At 43.1% G+C, this 27,729-nt stretch overlaps 1 protein-coding gene across 7 annotated transcripts in view; it reads right to left on the minus strand.

The window, feature by feature from the left end:
- The window catches only part of Lmo7 (LIM domain 7), a 195,728-nt gene extending 173,649 nt beyond the window's left edge, over positions 1 to 22,079 (minus strand). For all 7 annotated transcript variants that reach the window (XM_057785730.1, XM_057785732.1, XM_057785729.1 and 4 more), the window contains exon 1: positions 21,948 to 22,079. In XM_057785730.1, the coding sequence (XP_057641713.1) occupies positions 21,948 to 22,016 (69 nt within the window). In that variant the 5' untranslated portion in view covers positions 22,017 to 22,079. The remainder of the gene's footprint in view (positions 1 to 21,947) is intronic.
- Between the last annotated feature and the right edge of the window lie 5,650 nt (positions 22,080 to 27,729).

Genomic DNA, 27,729 nt, shown 5'->3' on the forward strand with positions numbered 1-27,729 from the left:
TGCTAGAAAAACTGGAGAAACCAATGAACAACAATATGACTTTCATATCACATGCAAACATAAAATGTAATTTTGTTGCCTTAATATGAATATTTAATCTAAAGGTGTCAAAAGGAAAATACATTTATAGTTTAAAGAACCACGACATTGGTAACCATAAAAGCTCAGAGGAATATGACATCAGAGTAAAGAATAACCGATCAAAAAAAAACTAAATAGAATAAAAAATATGAACAAAGGCCTTCAGAAGATATTTGAGACATCTAAGAAAAACAAAGAATTATAACAAAAAGTATGGTACAAAAGGGACTGGAGAAATGGATTAGCAGTTGAGAGCACTGGCTCCTTTTGCAGGTCCCAGGGTTGGTTACAGAGGTCCCAGTATCCATACGGTTATCTATATTCATCTGTAACTCCAGTTTCAGTGAAGCTGACGCCATCTTTTGGCTTCTTCTGGCAACAGGTACATATATGTTTCACATGCATACATACAGGCAAAATACTCATATACATTAAATAAATCTTTAAAAAAATATATGCTACATAAGAAATCTAGTAGCCAGTGGGGAAAGACTATGAGACGAGGAAACACTGAAGAGATATATAAAGAGAAACTCAACTCTCTTTAATTAGAGAAATGCATGTTGGAACAGCTTGAGAAAGCCTGGAGAGATTCTGTATCACTCCTAGAAGGAGTGTGATTCACTGTGTGGACTGATACTCTTTCTTTTCTGCCTGGCAGGGATATGGACCATAAAATCGGAGTGTGTGTGGTTCAAAGTCTGTAGGAATTTCAGAGCAACCAACATTTTAAGTGTTCCTTTACCAGATCACTAAATCAAGGGCTGATGTCACCCAAACACACGAGAATACACATTGCATACACATGCACAAACTATTACACACCCACAGGATTAGCAAGAAAAAGTGCTGTATCGGATAATCTGGGTGACGGTGAGTATGTTGGCTGAATAGGGCTGATAAAACAGCACACGTGAGTGACTTGAAGTCACTGAAAATTTTCACACAGTTCTCAAGCCTAGACATCTAAACTCTGTCTTCAGGACCCCCTCCTCTCTCTAAGGAAGGATCTTTGTGCCTTTCTCCAACCTTCTGCTAGTTGACCAGCAATCTTGGCAATCGTTGCTTCTAGATGCCTTGGCCCAATTCCTGACATCTGCATGCCCAGCTTCACTCCGTGTGCTCATCTTCACATCCAAAGTTAGTCTCTGCATTAGGAAATCAGTCAGTGGCCACACTAGGGGCCTCCCTTTCACTTGACTACTGCTAAGACTATTTCCAAACCAGTCACATTCTGAAGCATGGGAGGTGATAAGTTCAGCCCATCATTTCAGAGGGACACAGAGCACTGGCTCATGGCTGGTGTGGCTCATGGCTGGTGTGGTGACTCACTCTGCAAGGGAGAGGAAAATGAGGGTCCTGAAGTCTGGCACTGACAGGGGGTCAAGCCCTCAAAGAGGCTGCTTGTGTGTCTGTCCTTGAAGCAAACTTTCCACACAAAAAAAGATTGGTGTAACCTTTTCAAGAGACATATTTTATAGGAAAATGGAACCTGGCTGCAATTTCTCTCCACTGGTTCTAACTATAAACTTTCTAGAATCTGTCTACTGACCACAGGCTAAACACGTCACCTCAGAAACCATAGCCGTGATGACTCACCAGCAACACAAGGCAGGCAAACATTCATTCCAAAGCCATCATTCAAAAATAGTATAGTCCAACATTGTGAAATTTTAAAAATAAACCCTCAATATGTATTGAAAACTGCTAATTTTTAAAAAAAGATTTCAAAGGTGAAAAGCCAATCTTAATTTAATAGAAAGTCATCAAAAGTGAGATAATATAGTCTTTCATTTTCACTCGATTTCATCTATTCATTTGAGTATGTGTGAGTGTGTGTGTATGTGTGAACACACACATGCATGTGCACATGTACCATGATGAATGTGTGAAGGTCAGAGGAAAGCTAGGGGGAGGACACTATGTGGATCCTGGAGATTGAATTCAGATCATCAAGCTTAGCAACAAGTATCTTTCCCTGCTGAACCATCTCAGGTCTTCAGACAATACAGCCCACCCACAAAAGAATGTTGTGATGTGCTCATTGCAAACATTCAGACTAGGTTATGTAGCTCAGTGGTAAAGCATTTGCTCAGCATGAACCAGGTCGTTGGTTCCATTACCAGCAATGCAATTTTACACACACACGCGCGGGCGCACGTGCGCGCTCGCACGGATACATACATACATACATACGTATGTACGTACATACATACATGAAGGCTTACTCTCTCAGCATCAAATCCGACAAGCACCTGCCTGTGCCCACAGTTCCATACACAGTTTTGGGCATCTAGAGAAGTGATACTGCAAAACCATTTCCCATCGACATGTGGACATGGGAGCTAAGAGTCAACACCCCAACATCACAGAACCAAGATCTGGTTTTCTAGCTTCAGCAACTATAACCCCTTTCTATACTCCCCACTGTCTCTCCCCTTAGGTCCCTTGGTGGGCACCCTCTCCTTCCTGTGCATTTAGAAACTCCCTTTCTTTGAAGTTTCTCCTTCCCCCATTCTTCCCTTCCTGCCTCTGTAAATTTTTCTTTATTTTGTTTGTTTGTTATTTGGGACTAGAGATTCCACACAGGACTTCACACACACACACTAGGCCATCTCTCTGCCATTGCAGCACACACTCGGCCTCTAAAGTCACCTCATTTGAACCTTGGGAATTTTGATGTTTCTTCTAGATGCCCGATATATTTCCTGCAGACAGATTTGGGGGTGTGGTACCAGCTAACAAAAAAAAAATGACACAGAGACTTAATTATGAAATCTTGGCCTATAGCTTAGACTTGTCCCACTAGCTCTTATTACTTAAATTACCCCATTTATATTAACATACATTTTACCCTCATGGCTTTTACTGCTCTTCCATCTTGCACCTCCTGTTTCCTCTCTATGCCCTCTGTCAACTCTCCCCCTTTTCTCCCTCATTCTCTCCTCTCTTCTTCTCTCCTTCCTAGATTTCTCCTCTATGAAGGCCCACAGATGTGAAACTGTCCAACCTTGACTGGGGTCAGAGAGTCTGAACTTATTTTTACTCTTTCAAAGTTGTTGAAAACAGGTGTGGCGACACACAAGACCTAGGGTTTGGTTACTTGGTATTTTGCACGTGAAAATGGCCCATAGAGATGGATCCGCTCTGTCTTGACCAAAGGTCAGAGAATCAAAGTCTATTCCTGCTCCTTCATTTTAAAATAGCAGGTCTGACATCGGGAGTGGCTGCCTACAGGATACTTACTCTAGGGTGTATTCGCTACATATCTTGCCCAAAATAGAAAATGTTTCACTCAGGAAATAATGGCTTGATGTCTCAAATACTGAAGCAAGTAACTGTTCTGACTGTCCTTTGGGTCATGCTAAAGCAGTCTTTTGCCTTACCCTCCCCCTTTTGTATTGGGGTATAAAAGCATATGGAAATTAAGCACAAGCAAATTCAGTATTCAGTATTCACTGAATTGCCTTTCCAGTACAATCCTGTGTCTCTATTTCTTTTGCATCTCTGATCCTCCCACCTAATATTTCTAGTCCACGCACGCCTACCCTGGAATGTACGAAGCCAGAATCCATCGTGGCTGGACGACAACAGAAGTCACTCTGAAGTGTGGCTTATGATGCTCCTCCTACTCCTCTCTGCCCGCCAGTCCCGCCTGTCCCTCTCCTGCCCAGCTATTGGACATTCTGCTTTTTTTTTTAGCCCAATCAGGTGCCTTAGGCAGGTGAGGTGAAACAAATGCAACACATCTTTCATATTAAACACACTTCCTTACACTGTCAAACAGATGCTGCATAACACACCGTTACACAGTTAAAGTCATATTCCACAGTTTAAACAAATGTAACACACCGTTACACAGTTAAAGTCATATTCCACAGTTTAAACAAATGTAACACAACTTTATATAGGTAAAGTCATATTCCACAACGATTTCCCAAATTTCTTATTTGGTGAAAGAGTGGAGGGCAGAGTCTTATAATGGTTAGAGTGAGAGAAGAACCTTTCCTTTAATACGAAAAATAAGCCAATTTGTTGCTGCTTTATAATTTAACTTTACTCTCCAGCTGGGAACACTACTCACTGATAAACTTTAGTGATTTATTTTCTGCTTTGCGTTTCTGATGTGGGATGCCCCTCCATATGCTGTGATTAGGTTTCATTACCATTGGCTAATAATGAAGCTGATTTGGCCTGTAGCAGGGTAGAATAGAGCCAGGCGGGAAAGTCAAGTTGAATACAGGGAGAAAAAAGCCTGAGTTGGAGAGATTCCAGCAGCTGCCAAAGAGTTAAGTTGTGAGGTGACAAGCCATGGCCATGTGGTAATACATAGATTAATAGAAATGGGTTAATTTAAGATGTAAAAGCTAGTTAATAATAAACCTGAGCCATTGGCCAAACAGTTTGTAAATAATATCAAGCCTCAGAGTGGTTATTCAGAAACTGGTGGGTAGGAGAAAAACCTCCCAGTTGTACTTTTCTTCTTTTTTCTTTTCTTTCTTTCTTTCTTTTTTTTTTTTTTTTTTTTTTTGCATTTCTTTTGTTTGTTTTTTTGAGACAGGGTTTCTCTGTGTAACCTTTGCTCCTTGACTGTCTTGGGACTTTCTCTGTAGACTAAGCTGGCCTAGGACTCAGAGATCCACCTGCCTCTACCTCCCAAGTCAGGAACTAAAAGCATGTGTCACCATGCCTGGTGTGATTTATTTTCTAACTCTAAAATCGCTTAAGAGAGTAGGAATCTTAACTAAATTGATATTGCCTTATGCAAGCACTTGTAATCTTCATAATGGCGAGTGGTTCCTGATCTGTAGATTGTAGTACTAGGATTGAGGTCTTACTTTACTAGAATAACAGAAAACTAATTACTGGACTGTTATCATGGACCGAGAGTTTATTTTGCTTATCCACAAAACGGGAAACCCATTACAGGCTGCATCACTTGTGCAGATGGTTTTCCTTCACTACCTCAGCATCTTGTCCTTCCAGAAGCAACGTCTAAGGCTCTGAGAATCAAATCTCACTTTGTGAAACTTGAAATCCTGTTCTATTTTTCTGTTGTTCTGGAATGAGTCTCAAAGGCTCTGTGCGTAGTGCCAGCTAGCTTAGTACCTCCTTTGGTGATGTTTGTCGCAAAGAGCAATAACGGTCAGAACCAGAGGACCACATCACTCTTGTGTAAGGAAAGTTAGCACCAGAACCAGTTCAGGTGCTGCAGAAAGTACCCCAGACCTAAACCCAGCTCTCTCACCAAGGCTTACTCTTCCTGAGACAGCTTGCAGCTAGTTTGAGGCTCCTCTGACTTCACCTTTTTCCTTCCCAGTATTCTCTCTTTCCCCAAAGTCCTGCCTAGCTATTGGCCAATCAGGTTTTTATTAACAATGAGAGCAATGCATCTTCACAGAGTACAGCATTATCCCACAGCATTTAGGTCATGTGATGGCCAGTTCTCTTAGCTGCAGGATGCAGATGTTTGCAGCAGCCTGACTTAATGGTCAGCATATGGAACCAATGTTAATTGCCTTCTTTTTCTTAAAGGAACACTCTTTTGTACCATCAATGGTTGTACATCTCAGCAGGACAGCATTGCTAAGCTCAATCATCAACATGTGCATTTATGTGCATGCACACACAAGACACAAAGAGACACACGCATGCACGCACACATGCACTCACGCACACACCCTCACAGTCACCTCATTCCTCACAGGTTATCCAGTAGGCACTAGGCACTGACCACTTCTCTTTCTGCACTCAGCCCTCCAAGTGACTGAACTAGTGCAGGTCAAAGCTGCGCTGCTGAAGGTATAGATGGAGCTGAGATGTCGTGTCCGAAGTGACCAGTACAAGTATTGCGTGTGTGGCTCATTATAAACACTAGGACAGTAGCAGGAGGAGCTTTACCTTTTTATTTCTCTTAGCTTGGCTTTTCTGCTTGTCTTACACTATCCCATTCACTTCACCTCATCACAGGGACTTGGATTCATAGTTGCTTTTCCAGTGTATGATTTCTAACATGCTTAATAGAGTGACCTTCCAACTGTGTGACATTATAACTGAAGCCCTTATTCAGTCCATGGTTTTCTACTCTACTTTCTATAATATACATCAAAGTGTACACACACACACACACGCACGCACGCACGCACGCATGCATGCACGCACACACACACCTTCTGCTTTCAAACTATTTCTCTTCATTGGTCCTCAAAACCACACAAAACAAGAGTTCAGGAATTTCAGACATTGGCACAAAAGGACAAAGAGATGCAGAAGAGAGAAAAAACAGTGCAGAGACTTCCAGAAGGTAGAAAGTGGACGGAGCAGAAGCTGTGGCAAGGCAGAATGGGCTTTGCACTGCAGGGCACGCAAGCGGATCCTGCAGAGGCCGGGAATGCAGCCTCTCCCAGGAAAGACAGAAAGCCTCTCCCAGAAAAGCAGAGCTACATGAAGAGCACAGCTGGCTGCATGGGGACTAGAAGAAAAGACAGCTGACCAAATCACCAGAAGCTTCATCGAAGCTTTCAACTTAAAGAAGACCCAAGTTGAGAGGAAAATAAAAGCAATGGAGCTAAGTGAAACAGTACAGGATTGCAGAGGGGGAGGGAGGTTATAAAACTCCTGGGAAGCTAATACAGGAATAGCAATCATGAAAAACGAAAAGGCTATGAACACTGAAACACTGGGAAGTAAGCATGGCAGACACTCACTGTTGACTTCATATTGTCAATGACAATGCCTGACAATGACAGCGCCTAAGGGAGAGGAGTAACAAATACATCTAAGGGGAGCATTCCTGATTCCCTCGTGAATCGAGTGGGCTTCTGGGAAAGTTCTTCATGGTGCTGGCAAGACTTCCTCATGGTTGATGCCTTTTCAAGCCTGGACACACCCCAACAAGAGATCCTTGATAGCTTTTAGTTACTAGCCGTGCCAAACGCTGAGACCCTGGCCACATCTTAAGTTTGGGTCCCCAACAGCCCACCTAAGTTGCAATTTTCCCCAAAGTACTTAGTTTTCCAAAGTATTTTAACATCACTTTGGACATCCCAAGCAGCAAGGGTTGCCGTTAGTGAACTGGATATTGAGACCTGAATTTGAAGTGACTTGGCAATCATCAAGGAGCCCAAAGTCATCTGGAAATTATTAAACCGAGAGGAGCCATTTCCTTACATAAAAAGGATTACTGTAAATTGCAGTGTGGCCGTCACCCACATTCTCCTACCAGACCTCAGTCTACACGTCAAGACCATCAGCTACTTGGCAAGTTGTGACTTTCAGGTCCGACAAGCATTTGCCAAATCTAAAAATGTTTGCACACTGGCTTAAAAACAGACAGTTGTCTAAACTTTATCCTTTGAATAAAATACTAAAAATGCACTATAAAAAGTGTCTCTTTGCTAAAACAGCTCAGCTTTAGAGGGGCATCGTAAAGCTTCCTTCTTGGAAAAGAACTGGCAATTGTCTTTTCCAAACTGAATACAGCAGATGAGGTCTATTAGCAGGATGACTGCCTCAAACACACACACACACACACACGGTAATTCAAAGGAAGAAAAAATGCATATAAAAAGAAAAATAGCTGAGACAGACATGTAAATGCCTTACAAAGACACTAAAAATAATTTATTTGGAAAAAACTTAATACATGAATCTATATTTCCACTTCATCATACTTGATGCCAATGAAAAGGAATGAACACTGAGTATAAGAACATGTGAACGCATTTCCAGGGAGATAAATGTGGAATTCACTTCCTTCAATGTTAAACATCTCCCTTAGGTCAACTAGTCTTACATTTTTCTTATAAATCTATTAATGGGTGTTACGGATCATTTTTTAAATTTTTTTTCAGATTTGTTTACTTTTATTTGATGTTTATAGATATTTTGGCTGCTTGTACGTCTGTGCACCGTGTGCCTATATGACCAAATGAGGCTAGAAAAGGGCATGAGATCACTTCCAACTGGAGTTACCTATGATTATGAGCTTCTGTGGATGGGAAATCAAATCCCAGTTTTCTGGAAGAGCAACCAGTGCTCTTAACTGCTGGGCCATCTCTCCAACACTGTTATGGCTCATTTTAATTCTCAACCTCACTGGATTTAAATCACCATGAAAGCACATATCTGGTGTGTCCAGAAAGGTTTAAAGAAAGAAGATGCACCCCTCAGTGCAGGAGGTACCATTCCATGGGGTCCCAGATTCTGTACAAGGAGAAAGTGAGCAGAGTACCACCATTCATCTTCCCCTTGCTTCCTTGTAGAAGAAGTCAACCAGTGACCTCACATTTGTGCCGCCATGCTTTCTCTACCATGACAGGAAATGAGCAGTTCCTTCAACTGCTTTTGTCAGGTATATTCTAACAGTAGCAAGAGTAACTAACGCAATAAGAATGAGCCAGTAGTATACCAGTCAAACTGAAGCTGGGTGGGTAGGAAGGAGAAGATGTCAAAAGCAACATCCTTAAACAAGATGATTGCTCTCCAGGTGTTTGTCTTTTCTGACTTCAAGCCCTTAAGAATAAATTGATATTTTTATTGCATCTGCAGGATAGCCAGGCAGTGATGGCATATGCCTTTAATCCCAGAACTCAAGAGGCAGAGATAGGCAGATCTCTGTGACTTTGGGGCCAGCCCTATCTACAGAGTGTGTTCGGACAACCAGGGCTACAGAGAAACATTATTTTGGAAAACAAAACAAACAAAACAAAAAAAGGGGGGAATGAAAGAGAGAAAGGAAGAAAGGAAGGAAAAGACAAAAGGAAAGAATGAAAGAGAGAGAGGAAGGAAGAAAGAAAGAAAGAAAGAAAGAGAGAGAGAGAGAGAGAGAGGGAGGGAGGGAGGGAGGGAGGGAAGGGAGGGAGGGAGGAAGGAAAGGAGAAAGAAAGAAAGAAAGAAAGAAAGAAAGAAAGAAAGAAAGAAAGAAAGAAAGAAAGAAGACTGCTGAGGAAATAAAATGTTTGCTTTGAGGACTGGAATTTATGTCCCCAGAACCCACTTCAAAGTCAGGCAGGCATGACAGCAAACTGAAATCCCAGCATTTGGAACACAGATCATGGGGGCATGCTGGCTAGCTGACTAGCCTGAATGGGTGGGTTCAACCTCACAGTGGAGCAAGATAGAGGAAGACACTCAACACCAACTTAGCACTTCAGTATTTATGAACATGTGCATACACACACATGCAAGCAGACACACACACACAATGATTCTTAAGCATATGATTCTTAAGCATAACGCTTATTTGTATAGTAAGGTGTGGTATGACATGTCTTTAATCCTCTGGAGGCAGAGAAAGCAGATCTTTGTAGGTAGAGGCTACCCTGGTTACGTAGCAAGTGCCAGACCAACCCAGAAAGAACTACACAGCAAGACTCCATCTCAAAGAAAGAAAAACAAAAACAATTAACAACAACAAAACCCTATCTTTATAACTCAAGGTCAAAATAAAGAAAAATATATCTAAATACACCATGGAACAAACACATAGCGATACATACACACTAGATAAATAGCTGTCCTGGGGAAGGAAATAACATTTCATTGTCTCATCTTCATGCTATAAGGAGCCAAGTAGAATGGCAACAATCACCCAGTGATTGATATTTGCTGAGTGCCTACACTATTTCACATTCATTATTTTTGTCTTAACCTTATGCCATGCACAATCCTCATCCGTGTGGGAACTTCTGCTTAGGAGCACTGCACACCTTGCTCCTTACAACCGTTGTCTGCTGTCTGTCATGTGTTAAGTCATACCTGTGTGCCTGCCCGGAACCTGCCCTTCCTCACCCCTCCATGATGCCAGAACAGAGTAAAGAATCTAGAAACAGCGAACCAAAAGAACACGTCTTCCATTCTGAGGACACTCTGCGGAACTGTGGGGGTTAGGAACATTTCACCAATTCATGAATTAAACTTGATTAGCATGACTTTTAGAGTCATGAAACTAAGACCATTCACATACAATAATTCTAAAATTTACAAATAAAAGTCTGTCCCCTAAATTGTTTTGCGCTGAAATCACTGGGAGGAAGAGCTGGCTTTCCCTGTGCAGGGAGGGAAAACTGAGGGAGAGGAGATGACTTTCAGATGGCCTGCAGCGTAGGAAGAGGACTTTCTGAACAACCATAAAGTTTCAGCTTGAACACTTCCCAGAGAAGACCACGGTAAGTCTTTCAGATTTACTGTTTTCGATTATAATCCCCTTCTGCCTCTAAAATTTCCAGTAAGGAAGGCTGACATAGGAATGACTTTCTTAACACACACAGATGTTCTTTTTGAGAGAACATTGGTACCTTAGCTCCTCCGATCTCCTCTTTCAGAAGGGCCTTTGCCTGGACGGTGTGACCTTGGCTGGGTTCCCACTGACATTCAAAAACTACAGTGACCTTGGCTCTGTCCCTGCTGACACTCTTGTATTTTTAACAAACAGGAGATGATTCTCGTCACAACCCTAGACATTCTTGAATGCCCTCTTTTCTTACATCTCTTCCGTAAAACTAGAGCTCCCCTTAGCCGCTCTCTGAATTTTGTGGCCTACAGCTCCCCTTCCTTCTGTCATCTTAACAGAGTTCGGAACTCTGTTGGTTGTTACACACTATGCGAAGTTACAATCTGAACTAAGAAATGTCCCTGTGGGCCCAATGGTTATGGCACATGCCTTTAATTAATCCCAGCATTCAGGAGGAAGAGGCAGGAGGATCTCTGAGTTTGAAGCCAGCCTGGTCTACAGGGAGCATCTCGGAACAGCCAGAGACCAGTCTGGAGAAAAAGAAGATGAAGAGGAAAAAATATCCATTTGGTTTGTTGATGAAGGCTCTGTGCCCACCTGGTGGCACTATTTGTGGAGGTTCTGGGAACTTCAGGGCCTTGGCTGGAGGAAATGTGTGTGTGTTGGTGGGGGGGGGGGATCCTTGAGGTGTATATCTTACAGGTCCCCACTTGGTGTCCCCATGTGAGCTGTTTTAGAGGTTCCCCCTTTGTGTCCACCATGTGAGCTGCTTCACAGGCTCCCTCTTTGTGTCCACCATGTGAGCTTCTACATATTCTGCTACATGCCTCACGCCATGATGTTCCAACTCACCACAGGCCCAGACACAACAGAGCCAAGGATGACCTTGAACTTCTGATCCCCCCTGCTTCTACCTCCCAACTCTTAGAATCACAGGTACACAGCCCTCACTGAGCCCAGTTTGTATAGCTCTGGGGAACCAATCTAGAGATTCCTGTGAGCTAAGCAAGCATTCTACCAACCAACTACATCTTCATTCCTACAACTGAAGCGCCCCCTCCCCCACTTTTAAATTTAGTTCAGTTGTGAAATAAGAAAACTTATCAAGAGAGCTTCACATACAGGAGGAGCTAATAACTGGGCAGGGGGTATGCATGTCAACGTAGAAGTTACAGCCACCAAAGATGCTGCACCGCAGGTGGGCAAGCAGAGAGGGAAAACAGAAACCAACCAGCTCAGCAAATGATAGCCTCGAACTTTTCTAGCGGGCAAAGTTAAGGTCACATACTGCTTCTACCAACAGTTCTGCTAGTATGAGCTGTGTGATTTTGGAAAGAAACTCAACATCTCTGAGCTTCACCCTCCTCATTGATTTAAAAAAGAAGTTATAATGATAGCAAGAGCCCTTTAATTGATGTGACAGTCAGGAAGAATAGCAAAAGGACGAGGTGAGAGAAAGTCAGTGTGTATCGATACAGACTTGGGTGAGCATCTTCATTCAGACTTCCTTTGCCCTTCATCTCTGAACAGAGCTCCTTTGAAAGCTTCCATGCTTAGATGTACATAGTCGCACAGAATAATTCCTCTAAAAAGTGTGTAAAGTGTAGCACTACAAAAATAATAGGGGGTCATGTGTTGGAGAAGGAGGGAAAAATTTGCTGTTCTCAAATGGCCCATCGCTTTATTCCTTCCCTCTCAATGGACATCTTTGTGGATGGAGTTTGCCATCTTTCTGTCCCTACTTCCCATTTACTGGGATTACAGGTATGCATCACCAAATCAATCTATTGTTTTCTTTTATAGCAAAGATATTTTCTGCACCTCTGGGTGGTGGTTTGAATGAGAACGGTCACCATAGGCCAATAGATTTGAATACTTGGTCTAAAGTAGGGGAAACTCTTTGGTTGGCCATGTAACCTTGTTGGAGGAGGTGTGTCACTGGGGGTGAGCTTTCACTTTTCAAAAATCCACAACTCTCACTCCCAGTTAGCTTTCTCTACACTCCTCCGGATTGGTGGATAAGGATGTAAGCTCTCAGCTACTGCTCTAGCGCCACGCTTGCCTGCCTGCCTGCCTGCCTGCCTGCCTGCCTGCCTGCCTGCCTGCCGGCTGCCATGCCTCTGACCATGGACTCCCCAATAAACTCTGCATTAGCCATGATGTCTGATCACAGCAACAGAAAAGTCACTAAGAGAGCAATCACACGATCTGGAGCCAGTGAGCGCTTTGACATAAAGAGACTCCCACAGTTTCATGATGCCGTCCTGTCCACAGCAGAGGAATCACCTACGATGGCTCACCTCCACCCTTCAATTTTTCCTGCGTGGCTTCCTTACTGTATTTGTTTCTTCAGGGGCATGTTTAGAATTGATTGAGCAGAATCAATTTCTCATGGTTTGAACTTGCTTTTTAATAACCGTGCCTAGAACTTGCTCAATCTTGAGCCGAAAAGAAAAAAAAAACCTAAATCCTAACATGACAAAATTAACTTCTCGTGTTGAGTGAAGCTGAGCCAGGAAAAGTCAGTTACATCAGAGGCTAAAAAGATTTCGAGTATTAACATTAAAGGGCATGCACTCTTTAATCTATTTGCTTGCCCAGAAAATACTTACTGAGTGCACTATTCCGAGCTTGAAAGCGAAATGAGTCCTTACTCATAAGACACTAATGTTCTGGTGGGATTACCAGACAAAACAGATAAAGTATAAAAACAAGTGACGGTGAGTGTCATGAACACAGAGCCTTCACTATCATCTACATTCATGTGCACAACTCACTCACACACACACACATTATTAAAAGGTGTCCTACATGACATGGAAAGTCAAAATTACTAGCTACTTTAATCTTCAGTTATTCACTCTTCTCGACAAAACCATCACTAATCACTTAAGTCAACTCATTCTGGTGTAGTTCAGACTCATGACCCCTCTCCATCGTAGAGGGTTTTATGCTTCTTTATGTAAACACCTAAATAAAATAAATATAAAAATCAAACATTTACTGATAATAAAGCATACATAAATTTATTTTAATACATTTTCTTTTATATACATGGAATCAATCATTTATTACAGAAAACTAATTCACATACTAAGAAGTTGATGTGCTTTTTTATATAAAGAATTAAATGTGAGGAGAATAGTTGATATTGCAGGATAGTTGATATTTTTATTTTAGAATTATCACTGCTGTAAGTGCTGTTTCACATAAATATGTAGGGCAAAATAGCAGAAGCATGCATTGGGCTGGCTCAGGAATTCTTAGAAATTCTTTTCTAATCACAAGCCAAAGTTCATTTAATGATTTCTGTTACTGTTGTTTTATGAAACTCAAGTCAGCCATCCAAACTGCAATTGTTGAAATCAAGGATCCCATCACAATAAAATTCAAGGCTATATTAATTTGATACTTAACATGCTGAGAAATGATGGTGGGAAGCTATTAAAAATCTTTTCTTTTTCATAACTGTCGTGTTTCTGTCCGAACAAAAGACTTCATATGTACAGTAAGAACACTTCATTTCATAACGCGTCCTAGTCTCTAAGGTAAGCGGAGGTGTTCCTGCCAGCACCCATTAACATTGCATGCTCTGATGGCAATCAAATTATCTCACCGTGGCCAAGAACCTCTTACAAATTCTCCCCACTAATCCTGCACAGGGCTTTTCTAAGATCTATCCTGCATGCCCTTCCGTCCCTATGATACTTGAAGATGGACATAATGTCCTGGCACTGCGTACCATCATCAAGAGACACCTGAGCCCTGGGCTGAACACGCTGTGCCCAGGGCTGAGCAGCAGTCTGCTAGTGTGCTATGTGTGCTGCTGTATTAACCCTTGGAAAGGCTGCTGACTTGGGCTGCTGTGATTCATCTCTAGGCTTCCTACGAGCCTCATCTCTTTAACAAAGGAGCTGATTGGCTAAGCCATTCTGGTTCAGTGTTGCGCAGATACGACAGCTATTATCCTTGTGAGGCTTTCAGCACATCAAACAGGTTTTTAAAGAAACACACCCAATAATTACCTTCGGAAACTAAAGAGCAAGCACAGCTATGTGTAATTTATCACTTCTTTGGGCCCCAACACACTCTTGATAGGTAACAGGCTTAAGATCTAAAAGCAACAATTAAATAAGCCAGCCTTCTGGCTGGACATACACACATATTCATTCATCAAGCATTTGAGATCTGTCTGTCCAGAACTTGTAGGGCAAGACAGCACTATGTCTCAAGTCTGAACAGGCACTTGGTATCCAGGGGAAGAGGGAATGCAAGGAGTACCAAAGCTGATTGAGTCAGTGCACACCCTCCTTGTCACACACACACACACACACACACACACTGGAAAGGACTCGAGGACATCTATGCTCTACCAGTTTCTGAAGAAACACCGCCATCTGTGACTCAGGTTAGCCTTGGTGACTCACTGAAATGAGGCAACCCTCCTGGTCTTAACCTCACCTTCCTCGCTCGTGAAAACCCAAGGAGTCGTCTATCGCCTAAACGGGGAAGACACCCAATGCTCTGAGAAAAAACACAAGAACCATCACTCATCTGCTCATGGAGGGAGAAAGGCCAACACTCATTTCTAACGTTAGCCAAAGTATCTGAGTCCTGTGCTCGGGACAGTGAATTCACTTCAAGCTGTTGCACGGCCCCTTTGACTTAGGGGTCCCAGTCTGCGGCTGGTCATGGACGTTAATGCACTGCAGGAATAAGCGGTCCTCTCCACAACCTGATGAACACATCCATGTCCAGTTTTCATTCACCAGTAGAAGATTCCAGTACAAAAGTGCTGGTTCCCTCCCAGTTCCTCAGGAAGCTCCTTCAGCCTGTTGTTCGGGCTTCCTGGAATCAGGCTATTCTGGTTCCTATTCCTGAGAATCTGTTCCGTCCCAAAGGAGTTTAGGAATTCCCTGACCTCTCGGCACCTCTTCCTTTCCTAGGAGCCTTTTTTTTTTTTTTAATTTGTCAAACAGATACTTTGTTCAAGAAAGGGTGAAATGTCACATCACGAAGGAGGGGGAATGTCAATAGGACACTTCTTGGTTATCCAAACACATGAGAAATCCAATCAGCTAGTGATCGGAGTGCTAACAAGCCACTTACAGAAGAGGTGGGACTCACTGGACCCTTCTAGATGGGAACTTCCTTGAGTAAGAAACACAGGCTATCTTGACTGATATGCTGAAGATTTAGTACACAGAGCTCCAACAGATGTGCGCTCAACCTATGCGTTTCTCGGAATATAAGACATTTTCTCAGTAAGAACACACTGCTATCAACCACTCCTTGAGCTTATGTTGTATGCATAGTTCATGTGTTTGAAAGCTACCACATCCCATCCCAGTAGACAAGTGTGTTAGTGTCTCAAAGGCTGCCCTGTCCGACTCCGTAGGCCTACTTGGGCTGTCCCTCAGTGTGCCAGCTCCGGTGGTGCTGTCAATCACCAGATGGTGATGTTGGAGTCTTCACCAAAGGCCTGCAGCAGAGTCTGTACTACTCTCCACTGGGAGAAGAAATGAGTTGTGATCCTCAAAATGCTACGTTTTAAATCTGTTGAGCTCTAGCTGTAAGATTTTGCCTGTACTGAGCAAGCACTGCCAGGCACCACACCAAATACTTAAGGGAGGATACTTTGGTACCCTCAGCTCCTCCTCTCTGATGGAAAAACAAATGCCGTTGTAACAGACAGTAAGAAAATGGATGATCTCTCTGAAAGACAGGAAGTGGCAGAAGCAAAGGTCTAAGTTCAGAAGGAACTTCACATACTGGCGATTTAACCTAAGTATGAAAAAAATAAAGAATTCCTGACTTACGGAGTGGTCCATACCTGCCATCATGGAGGGAGGAAACGGTACGGTGGGCATAGGGAGGAAAGTGTATGGTGGGCATAGGGAGGAAACGGTACGGTGGGCATAGGCATAGGGAGGCACAAGCAGTTCTTATGGAGAATGTCACTCTTCAGTCAACATCTCATTAAACTGCACAAATACCATGGGCTTTATAGGAGAAAACTACACAGTTATGAAGAAAAGGACTAAAAAATTAATAATAATAAGATAAATAAATGGGATCAGGTTGCAAAGAACAATGAATGACATGTTAAGGATTATGGACTTCAAAAGTTTCATTAAAAACACTTACAAAAATGAAAATAAATAATGTTCATATGACTTCTCAGAAAATAAGGAACTGACAAGATCAAGCTTATGCTTGGAGAAAGCTTCTATAGAAAGCTGCTATAAGGACCGCCTAGATGACTTTCTATGCTTTTTAATGTGTGTATATGTGTGTGTCCATGTGCATGCATGTGTGAATGTCTATGTATGTGTTGGTGTGTATGTGTGAGTGTATGTGTGTGTGACATGACCCAGACCCCAGATAAGAGGTAGGACAAGTGAGCAGGGAGGTAGTGAGTCAAGCAGGCCTGGTCTGTGCAAGCCATCCACACAGCAGCCTTCAACCCTCATGCCTGGACGGCAACATTATTCATTGTCACAAAGAGTCCACAGAGGCCAAAAGAGGGCATCAGATCCCCTAAAGTTATAGGTGATTGCAGTCCAGGACCTAAACTCAAATCCTCTGCAAGAGCAAAGACTAATGGAGGGCCGTGGTTCAGTGGTTTTCATAACAGCCATACAGACCAAAATGTGGAGATGATTCCACCCCACCATGGGCAGATTACATTTGTTGAGCATGAAAAGGAAATAACGTAAGGCATGGAAGTGGGGTAGAGCTAGCACCCCATTGGTTACACCTGATATTTGTCTTATTTGACCATGACTCGAACAGTAGGATGCTTACGATTGACTGAGACATGACTATTTGTTACAAGTATAGGTTACCCTCTTTGTATATCACACTAACTTCACCATACCAAGAAACTTTATAATTCAACTTGGCAATTGAAATTACATGCATTGCCATGATGTGGTGGCACACACTTTTAATGCCAGAACTCGGGAGGCAGAGGGAGGCAGATCTCTGAGTTCAAGGCCAGCCTGGTCTACAGAGAGTGAGTTCCAGAACACAGAGAAACCTTGTCTCAAAAAAAAAAGACAAGACAAAACAAAACAAATAAAGAAAATTACACCTGTTACCAAATATGCTTCTCTGATTTTAAAAACTGTTTCAAATGAATATTTGTCATGCTATCTGCATTTGAAAAGCAACAGTACACATTCACCAGACTTTAATTTGACCTGAAGACAGCACTGGTGTGTAGTGAGCATTCAGTATCTTACAGACCTGAGGTGGGCAGTCATGGTTAGAAAGGATACAGTTCAGAGAAAAAGAGGGGTAGAGCTTCAATTATACCAATAGTAGACCCAGAAAGTACATTTTCTTAAAACCAAGGAATTCTTTAAATTCTTAAAATTATTTTTTTTTTTTTTTTTTTTTTGGTTTTTCGAGACAGGGTTTCTCTGTGGTTTTGGAGCCTGTCCTGGAACTAGCTCTTGTAGACCAGGCTGGTCTCGAACTCACAGAGATCCGCCTGCCTCTGCCTCCCAAGTGCTGGGATTAAAGGCGTGCGCCACCACCGCCCGGCAAATTTTTAAAATTCTTTAGCAAGAGGCAAACAAAAGAAGTAAGAGGACAGCGAGAGAATGTCTCTGAAAGGTGAGGGACCAAGAGGACACAAACAAGGATCCGGGACTCTTATTCTGGTGCTGGACTTGGCAGTGTACCCAAGCTGGCACCCTTTGATCCCTTCACAGGATGATAGTGATACCAAAGGACCCAGACCCCAGATAAGAGGTAGGACAGGTGAGCAGGGAGGTAGTGAGTCAAGCGGGCCTGGTCTGTGCCAGCCATCCACACAGCAGCCTTCAACCCTCATGCCTGGACGGCAACATGAACTCACTAGACTAGAAACCAGAGACCAAGCGAGGCGAGGAAGAGCATTTCGGGTTTTCAATCTCATCGGTCTTCTATCTGCTTAACTTAAGGGTTTGTCCCTAAGCAGACAGAGGCAACTATTAGGTACAGGAAATTAAAAGGTACAGCAGAAGCACACTAAAATTAGTGAGCCCATCTAGGCTGTGTTTTCTTCCACTTCACCACCTACCTACTCCGTGACCTTGCCCGGAGAGTGTTGGCTGCAAACCATTGCCTAACTCAGTTTTAACCAATGTTTAATCATAAACTAGCCCTGCTACATTATAAATATTCCAAACAACGTTTCCGCTTAGATGATTCATCCAACATCATTCTGTGGCATTATCTTAAAGAGCACCACACCTGCATTTATTTCTATTACAAAATTACTCCCCGGTAGACAAACCTCTTTAGTGTTCTCATTCTTCCTAAGAATCTCAATATAACTTAAAATGAAGGAGAAGAGAGATCAACAGAATGACAATAGCCCTCACATCCCGCTTGCTCCATAACTGCCACCCCCCAAAATGAATTTGAATAGCTTTAACTTTGATTGTAAGAACGACCCATTAGGGATTTGTCATCACAGAGAGAAAATGGAAATGGAGAGTGCACACTGACTTGGTGACCAGTCATCATTTAAAGTCTGACAGGCTCTTGGACTTTCTTGACCTTGGGAGGGTCAACACTGCAGCTGACAAGGTGGGGTAGGGAGCCCAGTGAAAAAGTAAAGCAACTAGGCTCAGTCCCCAGCTCCAGCACAGCAGAAAGTATAGTTACATAGAAAACTTTAGGTGAAGATAGAATTGCAGGCTATGTTCTGTGCAATGTCACATGTCATAACACATGTACGTACAATGTATACATAAGATGCATGAATTGGAAGCTTATGTAGAAAAAAATCAACAGAAAGAACAAGATAGAGCAAGAATATTAACACCAGGGAACTTGATGTCAGTATCCAGTTTGTGTTCCAAAATGACAGAGAAACACTTGATTTTTGAATTAAGGGTCCTTGAAAGCAATAGGTTGTGATGATCAGAGTTAAACATTCTATTGTTTTGGGCAACAATATTTTAAACACATGTTTAATCATAAAGAAAACACTAACAAGATAACCAGCTGGCAACACTTCAAATGCACAAAGTACTCCTAAGGAATAGTTGACAAACATTTTTAGAAGAGGCCAGGTGGAGGTGGCCCATGCCTTTCATTCCAGTACTTGGGAGGCAGAGACAGGCAGATATCTTGCCTGTTCTACCAAGCAAGTTCCAGGACAGCCAGGGTTACACAGAGACACCCTGTCTCAGAAAACAAACAAACAAAAACTTAAGTAGGAATATACAGACAGATATGATGGCTCATGCCTTTAGTCCCAGCACTCTGGAGCCAGAATAGGAGATTCCCATAAATTTAAAGCCAGCCTGATCTACATAGCAAGTTCCAGGCCATCTATAGCCTCACATTGAAACCCTGTCTCAAAAAAAAAAAAAAAAAAAAAAAGAATATATAAATACAATAATTATTCAAAATTTCCCAACAAACATTGAACAGTAAGCCAACTGGTGTGTGAGGGGAAAGCATTTAATTTTAATTTCTCTCACTATATTAAAGGGATCTGAGAGGAACTTTAGAAACACTGCACTCTTCGTGAATGAGGAATGTACCAAGTTGCCAAATTACTGCTGTTAGCTAAGCCTCCCCGTAGACTGGGATGGAGGGGGAGATGAGTGAGCACACACGATGATCATCTTTGCACACTGCCAGGAGTTCACAGAATGCAATTTTTTTACAGAATTGTAAGCATGCTTAGATAAGCAAATAGTAGCGACTTTCCTAAGATCTAGAAATCAACCACTGATGGGAAATGATCTATATCCAGAGTTCCACAAGGAAGCATAAGTCTTGCAAACCTAGAAGTTGAATGACCAAAACCTGCCAATCAACCAGGAGTCCTGTATGAATGAAACCCACCCCCAAATCCCGTCCATTCCCCCTTCCCCCCCACCCCGTCCTCCACACTCAAATGAAAATGAGAATGGTGAGTTTAACTTGCTTTCTGAAATTCTACAGAGCAAACACCACTAGTGGAAAATTCCAGGTGAAGCCTTGACTTTTCCAGGTTTGTGAAGGAGCAAAGTTATTTCTCTTCATGACATTGCTGGGATTTTTCCACTCTCATTTCCATTCTGAATACAGTGTTTATAACTTCTCTCAGCCTCCCATGCCCTCCCTCCCATCTTTCTAAGTCACCTTGAGACAACTCAAAGTTTCAGCCCATAAAGTCAACAAAAGCCAGCTCCTGAGACCTCCCTACCATCTAGAAAACAATGCCACTCACATCTCATGTCCTTTCACTGAAAAATAAAGATGTGACATCACTTAACATTTATTATTTTTATTTTTCCCAAATAAATACATAAATACATGTTTTTGTGTGTGTGTGTGCGCGCGCACACGCACGTGCGCATGGGTGTGTGTGTTTGGAAACTAAAAGTCAATGTCGGGTTTTTTTCCTCAGTCTCTTCTTGGTCTTTTGTTGTTTTTTGTTTTTGTTTTAATATTCAGCGTCTCTCACTGAAGCTAGAACTCACCACTTTGGCTAGGCTAGCTGACCAGATAGTCAGCAAGTCGCATGGATCCTTCTCTCTCTATGGCCTTGTCTGTCCTGGGGTTGCAGTGACTTCTTACATGAGTGCTGGGGATCAAAACTCAGGTTCTCAAGCTAGTGAGATCTAGTGGGCCATCTCCCCAGCCCTACGTATGTTTCTTTAAGGAAAATAAAATTATATATGTATACGTATATACATATATATGCGTGTGTAGTTTCTCTGACATTCTTCCTGGAATTCTTCCTTTTCCCAGGGACTCTTTAAGCTTACATTGAATATCTAAACATGTTATTGAGGGACTTGGGTGTGATTTAGGAGTAGAGCTCTTCACAAGCATGCCCAAGGCCTGGATTAAATTCCTAGCAATTGAATAAAGTAGCATGTGGCACCAATAATTCCAAAATGACTTCAGTACTAGTGTAGGAAACATTTTTATAACATGAAGGAAGTTACTGAGATTCCCACGTTTGGAAGGAGTCTTTTGACCCATCCTAAAAGACATCTCAGACTGGAGAGTCGTAACAGTGCTAGAGCACAGGAGTGGGAGGAGTTCAGTCACAAACATACATATGCGCACCCCCCTCCCCAACTTGACAACCCCAGAATAAATAGCCTAGTCCGAAGGCAACATAGGGGCTGTCTCTCCTTCACGGGAATGAAGAGAACGGAAGACCTTATCTGTGAGGCACAGCAGGCATAGCAAGACATCTGTAAGAGCCTAGGATAGTTTAGCTTTTTAACTCCAGAGTGGGTGAAGGGTAGACTCACCCTCACACTGAATACACTGTCAGGTATCAACATCGCAAAGAAATGCACCCAAGGACCCCGGCCTAGCTCTGTGTAGCTTTCTGGGAAATGCCTTCACGGAGACGTCTAAGGAAGCGGGTCCTGGACTGGTCCTCTGGAATGCACGGTACCAAAACCTAGTGGGCAAGCGCTGGGAGATTCCCAAGAAAGTTCGAGGAAGGATAGGCATGGGGTGTTGGAAAGGGAGAAATTGCACGGTGTCCCAAATTTCCTCTTCTTTACTCAGCTAGGTTCACCGGACATAAGCTCAGATTGCCTGGGAACCCGGTCACTAAAAGACTCCAGACCCGAGGGTGCAAATTCATCTGCAAAGAGTTGTAAAAGACACTCACCTCTACCCATCTCTGAGCCTCTGCAAATGCAGCCGAGCAATCGGCCTCAGCGTCCTCCATCCCTTCCATCACTAGAACAAGAGAGGGGAGAAAGCAGCTAAGTGGGTGCACTCCGGGACCCAGAAGCGTTCCCCTCCCTTTGTTGCAACGTGCAGTTTAAGTTCAAAAACCTAGCAGAACTTGCAGGTATTGCTTTCTCAAAACTCCTGAAATCGGATCAAACTCAGCGAGACTGGGGCAGGAGAGAGGAGGTGAAGAAGCTGACTAGAAGCAGTGCACAGAGGGAGCCGGGACTCCTGGGAACTTCAAAAGTCGTAAGCTCGGGCGCCGCCCTCAGCAGTGGCCCCGCCCCAGCCCATCCCCTACGTTCTGGTCTTCGCCTGGGTCCTTGCTGCCACCACTTTGGTCAGACTATCTGGGCGGGGAGATGCTCCCCACCCGCATCCTTCCCGCCTCTGCCAGCCTTCCCTGTCCCAGGCTTTCGGGAGGCGGTGCCCCTACAGCCTGCGGCCTGACATACCAGGAATAGCTACACACAATTGCCCCTTTCCGGGCCAAGAAACTTCCCCCGCGGGGACGCGGAGCCGCCTGGCCTGGCTGCCACTGCCCTCCGGCTCCACAGAGCCTGCTGACCTGTCCCAGACGCTCTGCAGTCCCCGCGATTCCCGGGCTTCCGGCCGCAGGTGAGGGGTATAGCTTAGGTACTTGCGGCCGGTCCCCTAGCTGGGGCTGGGTCCGCTCCGCCAGGATTGCAGGTGGGTCGGGAGGAAGAGACCTGCCTCTTCAGTTGTCCCCTCTGGCCACAAGAGGTTCGGTGAACCAAAAGAACTTGGCTTTTCACCCGCCTCGACACCCACATCCCCCCGCCCCTCGACACACACACACACACACACACACACACACCACACCACACCACACACACACATACATGCTGGACTCAGTTCTGGACATTGGACCGCCTTCTCTCGGAGTTAGTCAAAACTCTGACCCCTCGTGGTGTGTCAGCGGTGACCGGTTATACAGTATGAGCAGAGGGCCTGAGTAGGTGCGGTGTGCAGGGACAGATCTGCGAGGTGCACAGGTGGACCGATGCCTGTGGGCCCTGGGGCCTCACTCCCGCCTTCCGAAACCCCAACCAGGCCACCTAGGACTTCACCTTGGTAAAATGATAAAAATTGGCCCTTCTTTTCTTGAAGAGAAGCAACTTTTCATTCTTATTTTCCGGATTGGCTGTTTATTTGGAGGGTGGGGGCTAAAGAAAGGCTTAACATATGGCAGAGAAACTAGTCTAAGGAAACAGCCTTGCATCTTCTGCGCTTAAAGATCGTTAGCAGCTGGCTTATCTTGATTCATTTTCTCTACTGCATACAGAGAGTTTCAAAATCAGATACATTTCAGCCCTAAATATTCTATTATCCAGTTCTTCTTTAAAGGACATTCTCCTGCATTGTCAGAATACCATTTCACATATAACTAAGTAAAGCCAATAAAATTGCTAATTCATAACCAACCCAGGCTCGGGTTTCCCTATCGGATCCCAAAACAGCTTTTGTGGCTGGACTTACCTAGACTAAGAGGCAATCAGTGAATCTACATTCCATCTGATTGCAGAATTTTTACCCTAGAAGGGCCTCCTTCTCCCCCTTCTTCCTTTTTTGGAATGGCATTGTGCGTTGAGAAAAGCAGGCTGCCTTCTGGATTTGTCTTATGGCTTTTTTGTGGTGTCCTCAACATATTTCTTTCTCAGTATTTCCTGCCTCCTGGAAGTTAGATCTAAAGACTGGATTGGAACTCATTTGCTCTTATGAATGAAGACCATCTGGATCGGGGTGACGGTTTCTGTTTATTCCGCAGGTTTATTTTGGTTCAATCCTTTTTTTTTTTTTTTTTTTTTATGTATTGGCACCCGCTGTAATCAGTGGGTCTGTTTAGAACTGGCTGACAAGCTTTGGGATGCAATTGTTCCTGCTGTGGTGGGAAACCATTGACCAGACCATCTCTGTGTGCCGCCTACACCCTTATTAGGCCAAACCCAAGAAGAGGGTGGAATGATTGACGAAAACAAGAAGACATTTCTCTGCTTTTCTCAAGCCCAGAACTTCTCTGTATTTAGTAAACATGGCAATAAATACTTAATACGATGCTAGACGCTTTCATTTAAGGGAACAGAAGGGTTTGTTGTTTTGAGACAAGCCCTCACTATGTAGTCTAGAATGGGCTCAAACTCATGGCAATCCTCCTGCCTTGGCCACTTCAGTGCTGAAGCTACCGATATGAGCTACTACACTAAGAATAATCCTAAATATACTACTGAAATCCTTAGAGACATTAGAGCATCTGTAGTCCAGCACAGTGGGACAGAGGGCTTTTAAACTCACTGTATTAAACACATGCTTCCTGTCTGAAGCATCTGCCGGGGCAATGGCGTCAATGAGCAATGCACCCCACAGACTCAAGCACTTGAACACTTGGTCCCCAGCTTTCTGGGGAGGTTACAGAGCATATAAGAGGCACAGCCTTGCTGGAGAAATATGGCCCTGGGAGTTGGCTCTGAGTGTTTAGGACTTCAGCTCACTCAGTGTTTTAGGTGTGGTTGAAGATGCACCTTCCCAGATGCCTGCTCCGGTTACCTGCTGCCGTCCCTCCCCAGCTGCTGTGGGCTCTAACGCCCTGGAGCTGCAAGGCAAAACCAACTCTTCCATAATTGCTTTAGTCATAGTGTTTCCTCACAGAAAAAAAAAAAAGAAGGTGACTAATACAAGTTCTGTAGCCTGATGTGATTCTTAGGATGCAGCTGCCCAGGATGGGAAGTGACAGACCCGGGAACCTGAGTAACCTTATGTTACCTGTTACCAGATCGTTGGGTTTGCCATCCAAAAAGTGTGGGATGGTAACATCTCAAAAGAATTGTTTTGTAATAATTAAATATGATGGTAAATATGACTTTAAAAGCCCAAGAGCATACTTACCATGGAGGAGACACTCTGGAATTATGGTCATGTCCCTTTGGGTGCTCTCTCTCCCTCTGTGTGCGTTTGTCTCTCACATACAGAACTTTCCTACTGGATGGAAGTGTCATTCATTTCTTCAGATGTACGGCAATGTGTGTTGAAAACTCCGTCTAAAGTCAGCTCAGCCACCAACCATTCCTCAGCCTCCTTGAAGTTGCAGGTTCACAACTCAGAACATGTAAGCACAATTCTTTGTTTCATTATTTCAGAAATTAAGCTATTTTATCTTTCTAGAAGATACATACAGATTCATAGACAAAAGATCCTAACCTTAGGAGTTTAAGATAAAATTCAAGGCAATTAAATACCTGCAGTCAGTGAGGTGGCTCAGGAGATAAAGATGCTTGTCGCCAAGCCTGGCTGCCTGAATTAGATCCTGGAGCCCACATGGTGGAAGGAGAAAACAGATTCCCATAAGTTGTCCTCCAGCCTTCACACATGTGCTAGAAAGCATGTACACAAATACATACACAAAGAGACATAATAAAAAATTTAAGCATACTACATGCATGTGGTGCACATACATAAACATGGACATACACCCATAAAATAAATGTTTAAATAGTTTTTAAAATTAAGGCATCAGAAAATTTTATTGTCTAAGAAAAGTTAGCCATATAGAAGAGAGCATGTGACCCATGCCTGTAATCCTGGCACTCAGGAGGCTGTTGTAGGGGGGTAGGCAGTTCACAGCCAACCTGGGCTACAGAGTAAGTCTGTGTTTGGGGGAACAAAAACTTAAATAGGTAAACATGTAATATAATTGTCCTGTTTTCTATGCATTAGTGATGAAACACACTGTTCATTTCATTAGCGGGGAAGGGGCCAATATTGAGGGGTATTTGAACACTGTGTGAAGATATATTGTTGTGATTGATTTAATAACTAGTTGAATGGTCAGTAGCTAGGCAGGAGGTATAGGCAGGACTTCAGGCAGGGAGTGAGAGGAAGTAAAAAATGAATCTAGGTTCATGAAGGACACCATGGAGATGTAGAAGAGTCAGACACACATAATGGGAGAGAGGTAAAAGCCATGTGGTAGAATGTAGATTAATGAAAATAAATGGGTTAATTTAAGTTAGAAGAACTAGCAGGACAAGTCTAAGCTAAGGCCAAGCTTTCATAAGTCTTCATGCTGTTATTTGGGAGCTGACAGACCAAAGATAAATTTGACTACTGGCCACAGTCTTTCTGGAAACTCACTTGACAATAAATATCAAATGTTGCTAAAAGGTGCATGGTCTATTCCAGGTTCTATTCCTGGGAATTGATCCTAAAGACATGAGCAAAGATAGAAACAGGCACGGAAGAAACATCTGCAACGGATGCAGACACCTCACCCACGCCTTCCTTTCTAGGAACACGAGCAACCCCCACTAAGGAGTGTGGTCAGCAGACACTCACAGTTGTTGCACCTCCTAGATTGGCCTCTGCTGTGAAAAGCAGCCTCACCTAAGGCCAAGCCCTCTCAGAGCAGCTGCCTTCACTAAATGACTTGAGATAGAAAACCTCAGCTGTCCCTGTCTAGGGAGGGAAGAGGCTAATTTGTAACTGGGGGGTTCTCATCCTGCCTGGTCTCTCGGTTGCTTTTAAAATAACTGCTTAAAGGCTTAACATTAATTATATACTGTTTGGCCTATTCGCTCAGGCTTATTATTAACTAGCTCTTACAACTTAAATTAATCCATTTCTGTTAGTTTATATTTTATCACGAGGCTCATGGCTTGTTACCTCACATCTTGTTTCTCAAAGTTGGCCCCAAGTGACAGACCTCTTTCAACAAGGCTACACTTCCTAATCCTTTCCAAACAGTTCAACCAACGGGAAATCAAGTATTCAAACATATGAGCCCATGGAGACCATTTTCATGCAAACCACCACATCATGTTTCTCCTTTTTCTTGAAATGTGCCTCTATTTTTTACCTGCCCACATATCTCCTCTTCCTTTCTTCCCTTGCAGAAACATTCAAAACATCTTGGAAAATCCTGGCTAAGTTGGATTATATTATTTATACAATCACAACTCCTTTCCCAAAACTTCATGCTGATTTCCTCTCCAAACCAGGTATCTGGATTGTTCCATTCCTATTACTCAATATATAGAACAAAGTTTTGATAGTGGTAAGAATAAAAACATCACTGATTATCTAGGTACATACCTGTAATCCTAGTATTTAGGAGGTAGAGGAAGAAAAATCAGGAGTTCAAGATTATCCTTGGGTATGCAGTTCAAGATGAGCCTGGGCTGGCGTAGACCCTGTCTCAAAATAAAACGAAAAATCAAGAAAAAAAAGAAAAAAACTACTGATTGTTATTGCAACTAATACGAGAATTACTTTACTGCAGAGGTTCTCGATAGAAGTACTAACAATTTGAACTGGATAATGCTTTCTTAGAAGGGACAGTCTTGTGTACTATAGGTTATTTAATAACCTTCCTTTCCTATATCAACTAGAATCTAGTACTCTCCCTGTAGGTGTACCAATCAACAATCTTCACATTCACTGCTGAATTTCCCCCATGGCAAATCGCCCATATTGAAGGACAATTATTTTGGGTTTTCAGAGGCGGATTGACTTTGTTAGGAAATGCTTTGGTATATCAAAAGTGTATCTAGATCCATGTTTCTTGCAGCAAATGGGTTGAGTATGGTTGAAAGGACTTAGAGTGAGTTGAATAGAAAACTTGTGAAGAAAACTGAATGGTGCATGGGGCAAAGAGAAAAGGGATGTGGTGTGGTAGTGGGCAGAGTTGATCGAGGCAGATACAG

This window comes from Chionomys nivalis, chromosome 12 (genome assembly GCF_950005125.1).
Source record: "Chionomys nivalis chromosome 12, mChiNiv1.1, whole genome shotgun sequence".
Taxonomy (NCBI): Eukaryota; Metazoa; Chordata; class Mammalia; order Rodentia; family Cricetidae; genus Chionomys; species Chionomys nivalis.